The sequence below is a fragment of the Pleurodeles waltl genome, chromosome 6 (assembly GCF_031143425.1).
Source record: "Pleurodeles waltl isolate 20211129_DDA chromosome 6, aPleWal1.hap1.20221129, whole genome shotgun sequence".
Lineage (NCBI taxonomy): Eukaryota > Metazoa > Chordata > Amphibia > Caudata > Salamandridae > Pleurodeles > Pleurodeles waltl.
The window spans coordinates 1,104,439,381-1,104,454,449 of record NC_090445.1 but is presented as its reverse complement, the minus strand read 5'-3'; the positions used below and the strand labels follow the sequence as shown (position 1 = coordinate 1,104,454,449).

At 39.7% G+C, this 15,069-nt stretch overlaps 1 protein-coding gene across 9 annotated transcripts in view; it reads left to right on the top strand.

Moving 5' to 3' along the window:
- The window catches only part of CAMTA1 (calmodulin binding transcription activator 1), a 2,488,613-nt gene that overhangs the window by 2,374,224 nt on the left and 99,320 nt on the right, over positions 1–15,069 (top strand). For all 9 annotated transcript variants that reach the window (XM_069240215.1, XM_069240212.1, XM_069240214.1 and 6 more), the window contains one exon: positions 12,537–12,724. In XM_069240215.1, the coding sequence (XP_069096316.1) occupies positions 12,537–12,724 (188 nt within the window). The remainder of the gene's footprint in view (positions 1–12,536; positions 12,725–15,069) is intronic.

Sequence of the window (15,069 nt, the reverse complement as noted above, 5' to 3'; positions counted from 1 at the left end):
TTGTATTAAGAGTTCCGCACAAACTAGAGATTTTAGCACAAAAAAACATACACACAGAACATGGCAGGACGTCCACCGTGCTACACAGGCGGTGCCTTTTTGCACCGATAAGTGCAAATTTGTGGCTGCTAAAGCTGGTGGTCGGATGTTTTTTCAAGCAACCATTTTGTTTTGCTATTGCAGAACATCTATGACCCCTTTGGAAAATGGAGGAACATAGCACACTATGACAAAAAGTAAAAAGGTGAAAAATAGATTCTCAGTGCACATTTACACAATTTAAGCACTTTATTTACCCCCAAAATGTATTTCGGTATTTTAGCACGTTTCCCCTTGTATGTGGCATTTCCTAGTCACACTGCTTTAAAATCCAAAAAGGATGATACCAAAATACGCCCTGTTCCACTGTAATGAATTTAACAAGAGGCATACTGATACAAAATTGGTCAAAAAGTTATATTCTAGGGGAACATAACCCTTCAGAACTATGAAAAGTATTTCCGGCTGGGATGCTGTTGCTCCTCCGAGGGTGTCATAATCTCAAATGTAAACTAGACGATGAGCGTCATTATAGGGGCATCTCTAGTTTTTCCCATGGAAGATAAGTTACCATGGGAATTACCATACCCACTAGACAAACATGGGTCTGCTATTTTTGACATGGGTACTTTGGCTACTAAGAGCAACTGAAAATCTGGGTGAGACTCTAGAGGGACCTAGGGAATTACTGCAGGAACCGGGCATGGATTTCCCCATTCCCCAGCAATTATCCATTTCTTTGCAGACCTTCAAGGTTTAACTCGTTATCTTGACGTATCCCGTGTCGTGGTTACTGATGACACCTTAATTATAATAACTCCAGGGATAGTGGTAGGGCATACAGTGACAATTTCCAGCCATCTTTAATTGGATCCTTGTAGATCCACAGTCCACACATCTTAGTTATAGCCCCTTCCACCCTGATGAATGAGCACTATTGATTAGTGGAAAGGATGGTTAGTCTGCACATCAGTTATCCGTGCATTGGTAATAAACAGGATAGCAGACATCACTAGAAGAAGTTGATCTGAAGATCTTGAGTGGGGTGGAAGGAGCAGAATCTGGTTAGCTACCATGAACAATGTATCACACATATTTGCTTGGGCAAGTTTTCTTTTTTAACAGTTTCATATTCATGCTATTGAGCATGTTCACTTCCAGTGTGTTTCTTCACGCCTCTATCATTTTTTAGAATCCAGATTGCACGAGTTGTTAGGAAGACAAGATGTTGATAGTTACCATGTTATTCAAGTCATGGGCCTTGATTACTAGTGGGCTGATTTGGGTGACATTTAGTGCCCTCTATGCATAAGGATATTGCGTGTGCAGTAAATGCATCTAGGTATGAGTTTTCCTCAAGAAAATGAAGAATTGCATTTAGAATGTGGTACTTTCCACAACAGATTCATATATTTGGGAGTTTACCTCATATTTTCAACCTATACCTTTCAGTATCTTGACCTGCCAAAACTCACGCACGGGAAAATTGAGAGATTGTGGTGATCACTGCTGATCTGTGAATTCCAATCCCTGTACAAACATGGGCTCGAGCAGGGAGCAGGATTAACATGCCCACCAATAATCAGGGGCATAAGATGAATGCTGACACGTGATTGCACTGATCACTGTATCAATGAACAGCAAATAATGTATGCTTTTTGATTCCTACATGTCTTCTAGGTTGTAATGGGTTTTATATATTTCCGGGGCAAAATTTAAACTATGGCTTTGTAATTCAAGTAATTTTGGATAATTTCGTGTTATGCTTGTTATATAAAAATCCCTAGTTTGGCCTGTGGCTCCACGTTGCCTAATTACGCACCGATCATTGACGTTTTAGTGCGAGCACTTGCAAATAAACAAGGGATAGAACGAGAGCAGCTGCTGATCACACTGCATGTTTTTTAAACTTTTTTTTTAACAGCGAAATGTGTCCAGGAGTCAAAAATTGACACCAAAACACACTTCCTGTTAAAATGAAGCACTAAATAATGGATTTGGATTTCATATTATTACGCATAATTTTGCATCATTTTCGTATAACTGCACAAAACTAAGTTATGCAAATTTCGCACACCCCCAGTCTTAAACTATATAATTGCTCACATCCTTGCAATTCAAAGAAAGTTAAACTAAATGGACTTAATCTTTTTTTCTGATGCATGTACCTGTACAGTAAGTGCTCTTGAGGTTTGAAAAATCAATAATTGAGTGTAATTTTACTGCGTTAGAAATCTGGCCCAGGTGTCGCCATGATTGCTTGAGACTGTACTGTATAAAACGCTCAGTTTGAGTGACGCCACTACCTGACTACCAGCCTATGCAATATAACATGGTACAGCCTCTCTTTATTGTGTGTTGCGAGGCAATAAATGTCACTGAGCGTGTTTCATCATCTGAGAAATAAACTTACTGAAGTGAAAACCCTGCATCTGTTCTATAATCCACCTGACAGCTTATTCAAAGCGTAAGACTTAAGAATGAAAAGTAGGTGACAGAAAAATAGAACAAAATATGCAGTGTTTGGTCGTAATAGCACCTCTGTTAATTTGTCTGCAAGTGCAGACGTTTCTGGAGACTATCTTCAAACTTGGATTTATATTTCATGACCTGGCTTATGCGCAAAAAAATAATGCAGACTGTTTGGGCTGGCTTTCGAATAGGCTCTTCTGTAGAGAAAAAGGCATGAGAGGCATCCTTTCAAGTACACATTCAAGAAGGAAAGGCTGTCGTATGTGCAAATCCACGGGGCAATTAAGCTAAGCATGTGACAGTAGTGGTGTTTTTAGGGGAAGGCAGATTGATGACCACACGGATGAAGTGGTTTGATGTCCATGACAGGGTTGTGCTTTTTCCACCAAAGAGGAGTTAGCCAAGGCCTTGGCAGCCCACCAAGGCGCAGAGAAACATTGATAAAGGGTCAAAGTTGGTGACTTTGTACAATCAAAAGAATTGTTGAATAGATTTGCAGTGGGCGTAGAACAAAAGAAACATCTTACATTTGTGCTAACTTGTCCTTTACTTCATGATCTTAGTTGTGCCATCACCAAAGTGAGGACATTTTGCGTACGCTGGGAAAGACATTTTTGGGACATGTTGGCTGGGTCACTATTTTCCTTCCATTGTGGTTAAGGGTGTTCATAGAGTTGATTGTAATTGTATTTATATATTTCACTTACTATCCCTTACAAGGCGTCAAAGCACTTTTTAGCGAGTACCATGCTACTCCGTAACCCAAAAAGGATTAATGGTGACTAGTATAGAGAAATATGAGTTAATTTGAGTGGTGTCTATTAGTTGGATTGAATAGGATAGTGGAGGGATAGCAGAAGTAAGAGACTAGAAAGTGTTAGTGGGGAGATCATAGTAGTAAGATGAGATTTGGGATGAGTAAAAGGTGGGTTGAAGGAGGGAAGAGTATCTAGAAATGGATTAGGGAGATGATACTAGTAAAATGCTGTTTGGGATGAGTAAAAGGAGGGATACATAAGGGATTAATTTTGTAAGGTGTGTTTGGGAGATCATAGCAATAAAATGAGGTTTGGGGGGATCCAAGGATGAAAAAGGAGGGAAGAGTCTAGAAAGGTCATTTTGGTGATCATAGTAGTAGAATGAGGATTGGGATGCGCTAGAGAGTGGAAGTAGAGGATATATTGATAGAGGTATAGGGTGACGCATAGAGTTGTGCATTGGAGAGAGTCAAAGGTTTTTGTTTTTTTCTTCCACAGTAGGAGTAAAGTAATAAGTATATAGATTTATAACTTCATAGACAGGGTGTACATGTATAAGGAAAATAACTTATAGAGATTTAAAGTAGTATTTTATAATTTCAGACTTTTAAGTGTTGCTATACTTTAAGATAATTTATTTGTGAATTTGCATAGCTATTTTTAATTGTTATTTTCCTCAATATTTGAATAGTGAAGCACTGGTAAAAAAAATAGTTATGACACTATTTACATACTGTGATAGATAAATAAAACACAGACCCATAAGCATCTATTCAAATAACTTATATGAAAACATTGTTGTAATGAAATAAATATACATGTTAAGCATAGAATTGTATATACAGTATATATACACATATATATATATATATATATATACACATATATATGTATATATATATATATATATATATATATATATATATATATATATGTATATATAAATACATATATATATTTTTAACCATAAGTAATCTATACCTTTGTTGATTAGTCCTAAAGAGTATCTATATATTTTAAAAGCCATAAATATACCTATTAGTACAAAGAAATACACATATCTAGATAGATACATATAATCATAGTATACATGTTTCTATACAAAGGGATATGCTGTACATTAGTGTTTGAGTATGGTGGTTATGTAGGAAAGATCCAACTCTTAACTAATCTTCTGAAGATAAAAATATAGTTATCTGCGGATCTTATGTTTTGGGTTAATGAGTTCTATAATTTGGCTGCTTGGACAGAGAAGGATGTGCCACCTATGTGTTTCTTGTATGGTGAGATTTTGAGGCAAGGTGTCAATCTGGAGCGGAGGTTCCTTTGATGAATGTCTTTGGTGATTTTATTCCTGATGAAAAGCAGTCCTGTTCCATGTATTGCTTTGTGGGTGATACAGAGAAGCTTGAAGGTGGATCTTCTGGCACCTGGGTTAATGCTTCAATGGCTTATTTCAACAGTCTCTGATCCAGGGTGGGGAGACGTTCCTTGAGTTAGTTAAGACCAATGAATAGGAGATGATAGTTCATGAAGGTTTTTTTTCTGTTTCTTGTTCCCTAATTAGTTGATGCATTCTCCAAGTTTTCTCAGTTGTGCACAGTGCGATGTAATTGGGCTGATTTCCCTGTACTCCATAAAGAAATTGTTGCATGAAGGCCCACTCCCCACCATCCTCTCTGAGATTTATTTGTTTTTAGGTGGGTTTAATCCAATTTCTCTAAAGCTTACACTTTGACACAGGGGTGTAATGCAGACCCCTGCAACCCCTGCAACCATTGGAGGGGCCTACAGCTCTGCAAGCCAAAGATCAGTGAATATCTCGGAGATATGGGAGTTGCAGGGGTCCCTGATCTCATTCTGCAGGGGAACTCTATTATAATGCATTATGCCACTGCTGTGACAGTTTTGGCTGTTAGTGAGTAAGGATTTCACTGACATTTTTACGGTTCTTGGTGGGTCTAATGTCTATGTTATGCTCCTCCACTAAACAACCAAATAAAATTGCTAAAAGAGCTGTTTGCTCTTCATCTGGGTGCATCACACATAATGCTTGATACCAGAGTGTACCTTTTTCGGTTTCGCCTACACAGGGCATTTGCTGTCTCTGCAAGACATGTTGTTCACATACAGTGTTTACATACAGTGGGGTTACAGTCTGCCCATTGCTTTCCATTTATTAGCTTCAGTGTCACTCTCATTTCATTTATCCCCGTTTGTCACAGCATGCGGGCATCATGTTCTCTTCTTTTATTTGTCTCTCCACAGGAGCATGGCCCAAGTACTTGTGTCCATGCACTGCTCCCTTTCCCCTTTTTTTCGGAACTACTCTTTTCTTTGTGTTCAAGCACTCCAAATGAGTGTTTGTATTTTCAGTCCATCTCCCATATCCCCTTCCATGTAGCTTCATGCCTTCCCACTCATCCCCCTTCCATGTTGCTTCTTTCTCTCCCATCCACCTACCCTGTACTCTGTCACTGCACCTTACGATACTGTACCATACTACTCTGCGCCACTGCACCACTGCACCACTCTATTCTAGGACTTTGCACTCTTGACACTCTACTGTATGCCACTCTACGCTTTTCTGCACCACTACTCTGTGCCACTGAACTCTACTCTGCACCACTGCCTTCTACTCTGCATCACTTTACTCCTCTGTACTTTACAATGCTTTGCTCTGCACCACTACTCTGTGCCACTGACGTCTACTCTGCACCACTCTACTCTACATCACAACAGTTTTCACCATTCTTTTCTGCACCACTCCACACCACTGAACTTTACACCACTGCACTTTGCGCTACTTAACTCTACTCTGAACCACTCAATGCCACTGCACTCTATGCCACACCACTGTACTCTAGGATGCCACACTCTACTCTGCACCAGTCTACTCTAGGCTACAATACTCTTCGCCATTCTACTCAGCACCATTCCATGCCACTGCACTTTGCACCACTGCAATTTATGCTACTGCACTCCACTTTTTACCTTACTCTACACCACTCTATGCTACTGCACTCAATGCCACTGCACTCACTGCCACACCACTGTACCCTTTGTCACTGCACTCTACACCATTGCACTCTGTCCCACTGCACTTTACTCTGCACCACTGCACTCTACTCTGCACCACTGCACTCTATGCCACTGCACTGTACATCACTCTATTCTACACCACTTCCCTCTATGCCACTGTAGTCTAGTGCACTCTACACCACTGCACTCTGCTCTGCACCACTGCACTCTTTAGACAGTGTATTGTTAGCTTTTATTTAATTTCCCCGCTCCTAAGAGGATCTTTTTGTTTGTATTTTTACAAATCTAATTCATATCTGAGCATTGGATATTAGAGTCGTATGAATTGATTGGAAAAAAGTATTGTTTATTTAGATTGCTTTAAAAAAAAAAACTATAACAAACGAGAAAAATGTTTATCAAATTTCTAGGTCTGTCACCACTGCATCACTTTCACTAGTTTCATTAAACCTAAAACAGCAATTTTCTAGAAAAGAATAGCAATGGAGATCTTTTTTTTACTTCCTTCTAGATCTTAGATTTGAACATATATCATTTTTGACAAGCCATTTAATTCAAGTAAAATCAATCTAATTGAAAAATATTTCCCATGCTTGTCAAAGAGATCTGATTGTTAAATCCAAAGCCAATTATTTTTTTTCCCTCATGAGGAGAGGGTAACTCGAATTTAGTTTCAGCACCACCCCACACTTTTGAGATAACAGGAATATTAAAATTCATGTGATTTTGCCTACCCCAGCACCCTCAGCGTGTTCTTGAGTTTGTAGGCAAACTGTCAGTGGGTGGGAATGTCAATGATCTGTTTAATGATCTCCGAGCATCCATTGGTCACATTTGTTTCAATGTAGTAAAATGGATGACTTTGGCATTGGCTACTGCATATCTAATCATCCAATATGCAGAGTAGCTAGCCACAAAATACTTCAACTTGGGGAGATTGATAAATTCAGTGAGAGGCCATACATCTGAATGCCATTACTGATCTTTGAGATATTCCACCCTGTTTGGGAATTCTCTGACATTCTTTACAACTCCGCCCTGTGTTATATACTGCTGTAGTAGTAGTTATAGAAAGTGGTATTGCATGTATGCTTCATGTTAGCCTTGAAGATTTGTTATCTGCATAAAAGTGAAGGAGGCATGGATCTACAGAATTTACCTAGAACAATATACAGATTTAGTTAAATCTCACATCGCTATGGCCCATTTCCACTATCAAAAGTCTCTAACTACCTTTCTATTAGCTTGTTAACTCATTCCACCTGTTTCGTAGCTGGTTTGCCAAACTGAGTGCAACTCTATGATTCATCTAATAAGCAAGCCTGATCTAGCCATTAATATCTAATAATCCTGCCTATGTTATATTTTCTACTTCTGCAGTTCTGTGTGAAGCACTTAGGGCATTGTGTACTGAATTTGCATTTGGTAAAAGTGGTGCAATTTGCACACCTATGTATTAGTAATCGGTTCACAAAATACAGAATCATAGTTGGTCGCAATTTGATTTACATCACATGATCACATATGCATTAATGACGTAGTTTGTAAATTTAGATCCACTATTATTGGCTACAATCACAGTCACGGTGAGCTGCTTGTGTAAGCGGACCACCATGACTTTTAATGCTCTTTAGTAAAACCAACCATCAAAGTGTTTTAGAGACATGTGTGACTAAAAAATGTTTTTAAACACTTACAAAGGGGGAAGGGTCTTTTGGGGCACCCCTTCTGATTTGCAAATGGATTACGGCTCCCTATAAGGTTGTGGTAAAATATGAATGTTTTGCAACTGGATTTGGATGGCAAAACATTAATACTATAAGGAATCGCTATTTTGAAGGGATAGCTTAGGCACACCCCTTCCAATTACAAGTTTGCAATGGTTTCCTAAACCAACTTAACAATTGGGAAAACCTACTAGAAATATTAAGTGGACTTTAATAATTGTTTATTGTAAAAATGGTTTTAGCTTGGTTTGTGTATGCTAAAGCAGTTAGTATGCGGGGCCCATAGTTTTCTATGTGGTTAAGTCCACAATTTAAACATACAGTAGACAATAAATAAATACAAGTCTGGAAATCAGTTGGCTATTCTATTTTGTAAGGTCGAGGGGGATGATTATCAAAACTCAGAAACTTCCAAACCGAATGTTCGCCAAAGGAATGTTTATCAATGCAAATTCTCCGGTTGGCTGTTTTATAGATTCAGCTCTTGACAGTCTTTAAGAAAGTCCACCTCTGTACCATCTGTCATGAGTGACAAGGATGTAAGTATCATAAACTGTAGACCATTTGTAGAAGCTGTGCATCATTTTCCACAAGACATCGTATCGATTTGCTCACCTTCTAGTTTTACAGGGTCATCGTATCAAAATCAAAACTCTAAAATGCCAGGAGTACCAGAAGAGAACATTTGCTCCAAAATGAATTTACAGTGGTTGACCCCTTGTCTCACTCTTGGCCACTTAACAGTATCTTATTTGCTGCTGAGGGACTAGGGGAAGAGGAAAGAGAGATCTACAAGGAGTAAACAGCTTAGAGAATCCAGACTATTTTCTGTTCCTACTACTGCCTTCATGATCTCTTGAGACAATGGGGCAAGAAGGGTGATTCCAGAGCTACCGAAAACCATGCCAGTGGTAGCAGCTTCAACTTAACAGCTTACCGAGCATTTCTCTAGTACATTTGTGATGTGAGAGGTGGGGGCCATGGTTCCATAAAGAATTGCCTTCACATGGTTCACAACGAGATAGAAAATCTCCAACATTGTTCTGTACTGTGGCTAGTTTCCTAACTCATTCACTAGAAACAGAAAATTCACAGTGAAAGTGACAAGACCTAAGTAAATATGCTGGAGGCATCAGCAATTGTCTTGGTTATGATGACATGTTACTTAAAGGTGTGAGTTTGGGGGCCAAGTACCCAAGCACTACTGTGATTGTACTCAGATTGAAGAATTATTGTGCAGCTGCATGAACCCATCTTTAACTGCTCCTCAGTCGGAATTTCATATAAAGCTTGTTTCTTCCCATCTGTGCATGTGTAAATTATTAGTGCTTCACAAAGATTTCAGATCCCAAAATATTGCTTGCTATAGGTGTTTTCCAAAGTTTGTGCCTCAACCGTAAATTCTAGAACAAGTGAACATTTCAACATTCATTACAATGATGAACTGCATTTTATGATATTAGCTTGGCAGTCAGTTTGTTTTTTGGTTAGTGTTTCTGCCTTTATTTGTTTTGATATATTTCTGGCTCGGAACCACTTTTAATTTGATAAGGTGCAACTATTTTCATTCACCATTGTATTTCTTGTGATTCAGTAATATTTCAAAGTTTACAGCTTACTGGGCCCCAGTTAATAGCTTACTATAAAGTTGCATTAATCTATAGATGGTGCACACCTTTGTCATCATCTCACAAACAGTAAATATCCTGATCCTAGTCTTGCACACATTGTACTTGAGGCTAGATGGGTTTTGTTTTCTAATGATATAATACACTAGTGAGTTTTGTAAAACAGAACAGTGAGAGTCTCCCAGACAGAGGTCTGACCAGATCAAATTCGGAAAATGTGTCCTAGAATATCCACTATGATCACGCAATATCACATCTATTCACTTTCACAATACCCTCAAAACATAGTACCCTCAACACCATCAAACAGAAAAATTGAAAAATTCCTTCTACGACTCACAATACGACATTGTATCTTAAGCCAAAGAAACCACCGTAGAGAACTTCATACCCCATTTGTTTATACTCCAATTCTCCATACCAAATGTCAGACATTTCGCCGTTGCACTTCACACAGGAATTCATGCTATCTCAGTAACAGAAACAAGAAATATTAAACTTACAAACTCACATCTCAGACTAACTTGAAATCCCCAACTTCGACTGCCCAGAACGAGGAAAATGACCAAAACAGCATGTAGCTAAGATACTTAGGAAGCCCGCATAATAAGCAACTAGGGACACCATAGAAGAAGATAAAATCAAAGGAAAACAAGACAAGAAAAGCAAAAAGGGGACACTGGGCTTGGAGATAGCCAAGATAGTTCGGCCCTGATTAACAACAGCAAGTGTTTTTGGCTATGTACTACTTGTCAACTCATCTATCCTTAGCCTGGAATCCTATAGACCACTACTTCAGCAATCTGGATCAATTTAAACTCATTGACCAAGGCTCTTGGCTGTATGTGCTCCAGGCACCCAATCATTCAAGCTTTCAACAAACACCTATGAAAGTGTAGTTACAACCTATTCAACACCTGGTCTGATACATTTCCAAATTGACGGACTACCCCACACATTTGACATAGGATTGTTACAGCATCAGAAAATGCACATATGCCCTCTTCGATCCACCATGCAGAGACAAACTAAAAAAACTCCACAACATACAGATTTGGTCAACAGGTCTCATACCCTTAACAGCTCTCCTAACTGAACAGTAGGAGAAACCCAGACCCTACATAACTTCAAACTCAATTTGGAACCTGGATTGTCTTTAACCTCTCTTGGTAATCCTGTCATGGTCAAACCTAAAGTTGCAGACATATAAATGGGCACATCAAAGCTATGAGCGGTCATGTGATTGGCAGATGTGGCTTGTACAAAATCTATCATACAATGTTACATTACAGAACTAAGTAACCCTGCTCATGGGCTCAGCGGCACTGTTTTGCATGAGCCTTCAGTTCGTCCCGACCAAGAACATAGAAAACTGAAGCAAATAGGGACTATCATGATGCTGTTTCTCACAGGTCAGCTTGATTGATACCCTTTTTACCGGGGCTAGGTAGAGCAACATGAGCAATACCTATATTGTCTCACTCTAAATAAAGTGTGAATATGTGCTAAAACTGCTTGGTACATTTAGTATTTCTATGTTGTGTTTGGAGGTCCAGCAAGATAAAAATAATTGCACTGGTTTGTACATTACCTGGACATCTTAGTCTAGTGAGGTTATCAGTATCAAGTTGTTATTAACAAAGTACTCCTTTCTGGTGTACTATAGGAACAGATGTATTCCACTGTATCACTTTTCTCTTCCATTATGTCAGATTTACACGTGCTGATAAATCAGATATATTTTTTCCTCTGCAGTATATTTTAATAATAACAACAGGTCTTGAATCGTGACATACATTTTGTAATATGCCCAACAAATCAAGATAATTAGAGTAGAATATGAATGAGGTATGGTAAACATGTACCTAGTATAGTCATGATATTGTAATTAAAAATATGTATGTGACTCAAGGCTTGCGTTCATCTATTCAAGATTGAGGCCGCCGCTCTTTGCAGTGCTCTGTTTACAGCCCGTTGACACTACCTTGGAGGAGATATTATAGCATTTTCAGTGTCTGAAATATCAAGAGCAGCTATCAAGTAGGAGGCGACCTGTGCTGAGAATCCACTTTTCATGCTTAGTGACAATGTTATTTATTATTATACTGTTTAAAGATTTCCATTTTCTCTAGTCCTTGGGGTTCCTGGAGTCAATCTAGGCGCATTTTACCAAATGTCTAGTTTGTAAGGCATCCTCTGAGGAAGCAGGCGGTGGTCTGGGTGGTAGACAACAATCCTGGATAGGGATGGCAAGCAAGGCACTAGAGTTCAAGAGAAGCAGATAAAAAATTATGAGCAAACGTAACCTAATGAAAGTGGGGATGTGCTTAGTACTTTAAATAACAGACCATTTGATATTTGAATTCGAAGATGAGGGGATAGCTGAAGATAATCGAAGGCAAATGCATTTTCTAAGACATTGATATATTCTACGTCATTAACACAGACATTGTTTCAGACTCCTCTACAAATAAGTCTGGAGCCGCGGTGCCATCGTGGAAGTAGCTGTCAGGATATAATTATTAAGTGTACCATTAAATTGCTGGTTTGCTGACTACGTCTCTAAAGAGTATCTTTTCATTGGCTAAATTATGTAAAGAAAAATGTGACATGCAGACAATAGTCCCTGTTTAAACAAAACAAAATGAGTAAAAATACTATACACCTGCAAATCTGCATTCATTAAATGAATAAAAATACTGTATTATCCAACTGCAAATCTACATTCATATATTAAGTAATTGAATGGACAGTTTGGCTTGCATGGCCAAGCTGAAATTAATGGTAGATGTTTTGACAGTGAATGCCAGATTGGCACATGGGTATGTCTTAACCCACTTCATTCATGGACCCTCGTTCTGCTCCCACAGGTGAACATGATGAATCTGGCAGAGCACATAATTGAAGCCACCCCAGAGAGGATCAAAAGGGAGGACTTTGTGCCCATGGAACCACCTCTCGCGGAGAGGGCGGACAATGCGGCCATTAGCACCACCATGAGCTGGCTGGCCAGTTACCTTGCTGATGCGGATCATCTCCCAAGTGCTTCTCAGATAAGGTAAGTACCATAAAAATGAATTAACATTTCCCTGTTAACAGCTTAAGTAGATGGGCATTCTCTATTTTAGATTTCATTCCTTGCCTCCTACCTTACTGCAACAGATGCTGGAAGGACATCAAAACCTTTCTTTTTTCACCTTGAGCTTCTCACACCTATGATCACTATTCTTGGTTGTACCACCACTGTGATAAAGCATTAGTGGTGTTTTCTTATCTGGTGAATGTCTATAAATGAATAAGGGAACACGCCACAGTGGCTTGTTACAGCATTCCTTAGTACGTAGCAGTGTCATACACCTGAGCATTTCAAGCATGTTTACAAGCATCCATAACTAATGAAGTGTTTACTCTGTAGACATCTTTGGCCGCATTTGTTTTCTTGGACCTTCCATGTTCCTTTTGAAGCTCCTTACGCACCTGGGGCCAGATGTAGCAAAAAGCAAAATTGCGACTTGCAATTTGCGAGTCCATCCGACTCGCAAATTGCAAGTCGCAATTTGCTATGCAGTACGGTGTCTCAGACACCGACTGCGACTCGCAATGGGGTCGCAATGACCCACCTCATGAATATTCATGAGGTGGGTCGCAAATTGCGGCCCCATTGCGAGTATAGGCACTCGCTAACATGGAGGCCTGCTGACGTCAGCAGACCTCCATGTTCGCGACCTGCTTTTAAATAAAGCAGTTTTTTTTTTTGAAGTGTAGGAAAACGAGCTGCACTGCAAAAAAACCGAAACCTTTTTGTTGAAAAAATATTTTGGGGTCCAGTCACAAACTGGAAAGGGTCCCATGGGGACCCCTTCCAATTTGCGAGTGGGTTACCATCCACTTGAAGTGGATGGTAACTGCGATGCCATTTGCGACCGCGTACGCGGTCACAAATGGTATTGCATCCCACAGCGACTCGCAAATAGGAAGGGAACACCCCTTCCTATTTGCGAGTCGCAAATGCATATTGCGAGTCGGTAACGACTCGCAATATGCATTTCTGCATGCCAAACCCACGTTTGCGACTCGCAAACGGCGAATTTCGCCGTTTGCGACTCGCAAACGGGTTGCTACATGTGGCCCCTGGCCTTTTGTGTGCCAGAAAATGTAATCTCATTACATGAGTTGCGATTTGTTCTTGCTCATGCTGAGCTATTTTCTCAAATTGCAGGGAAACCATTGACGCTAACCATTGACGCTGATTACCCCCTTTACTTCTAGTGAGCCACGCTAGTGCAACATGTAGATCATATTATGTACATCTAGGGAGCTGGAAATGCAATATGTGCATGCTAATAGACATATACAGGGAGATATAGTAGGGGAATACGTACTCTCTACCATATGTATCTAGTGAGTTATGCCATCTACGCCAGAGGTCTTCAAACTGGTGGGCCGGCCCCCCTAGGGGTTCTCAAGTGATCCCGGGGGGGTGCCAGACTCTGGCCAAAAGCAGCATTATACAGATAACAGGCCTTTGTTTTAAGCAGAAGGATGTTATTGCATTTTTAAAAAGGTAACATTACTTAACTGCAATATCTAAATAGGTCTAGAAATATTTAAACATTGCCATTTTTATAAAGTAATTGTGAAAAAATCTGAGGGGGGACAATATTTTTTATTTTTCAACTGGGGCGCAGCATTAAAAAGTTTGGAGACCACTGATCTATGCAAATGCAACCTACGAATGGTGGTATACACATATACAAGCTATGCCAATGAAATATCCACATGGTAATATGCACATCTGGGGAGTCATGTCAATGCAATGAGTATACTGGAATCTTCACATCTAGGGAGATATGCCAATGTAAAGTTTAGGAGATGTATCTTCATGGCTTTGCCCACTCCACCTCCTGCAGTTGACGCTACCTTGCTGCTTCCTGTCGCAGCCATGTCTTGCTTTGCACACAGGTGTTGTTCTCCTCAGCCTAGACCTGATCGGCACTGCATGCCCCATCAGCAGCTTTACATTTGCTTGCATCTCACCAACCTTTTTAATTGACTCAGTTCTGGAATAAATGTCAGTGAAGAAGTGGGTGACTTGTTTTAAATTCATATTGTGATGTTTGTGGGCCTTCAATGGCCATGCAGTAACTTCCGTTTGGAATGCTTTGGATGCACCAAAAAATACAGGGAAAATTTACTAACGTAACAAACACTTAAGGTGGGTTCGATACCTGTGATTAAACTTGTAGGTCTGAGACACACAATGGAGTCTTGATATATTTGCAGTTTAATGCCTTCAGACCTGTAAAGTGGGTAAGCGTTTCTGTGAAAGCTCATGATGGCTGCAATAAGAACCCCTGCAGATGAGAACGAATTAAGCGATTTAAAGCAGGGCAACAGAAGTGA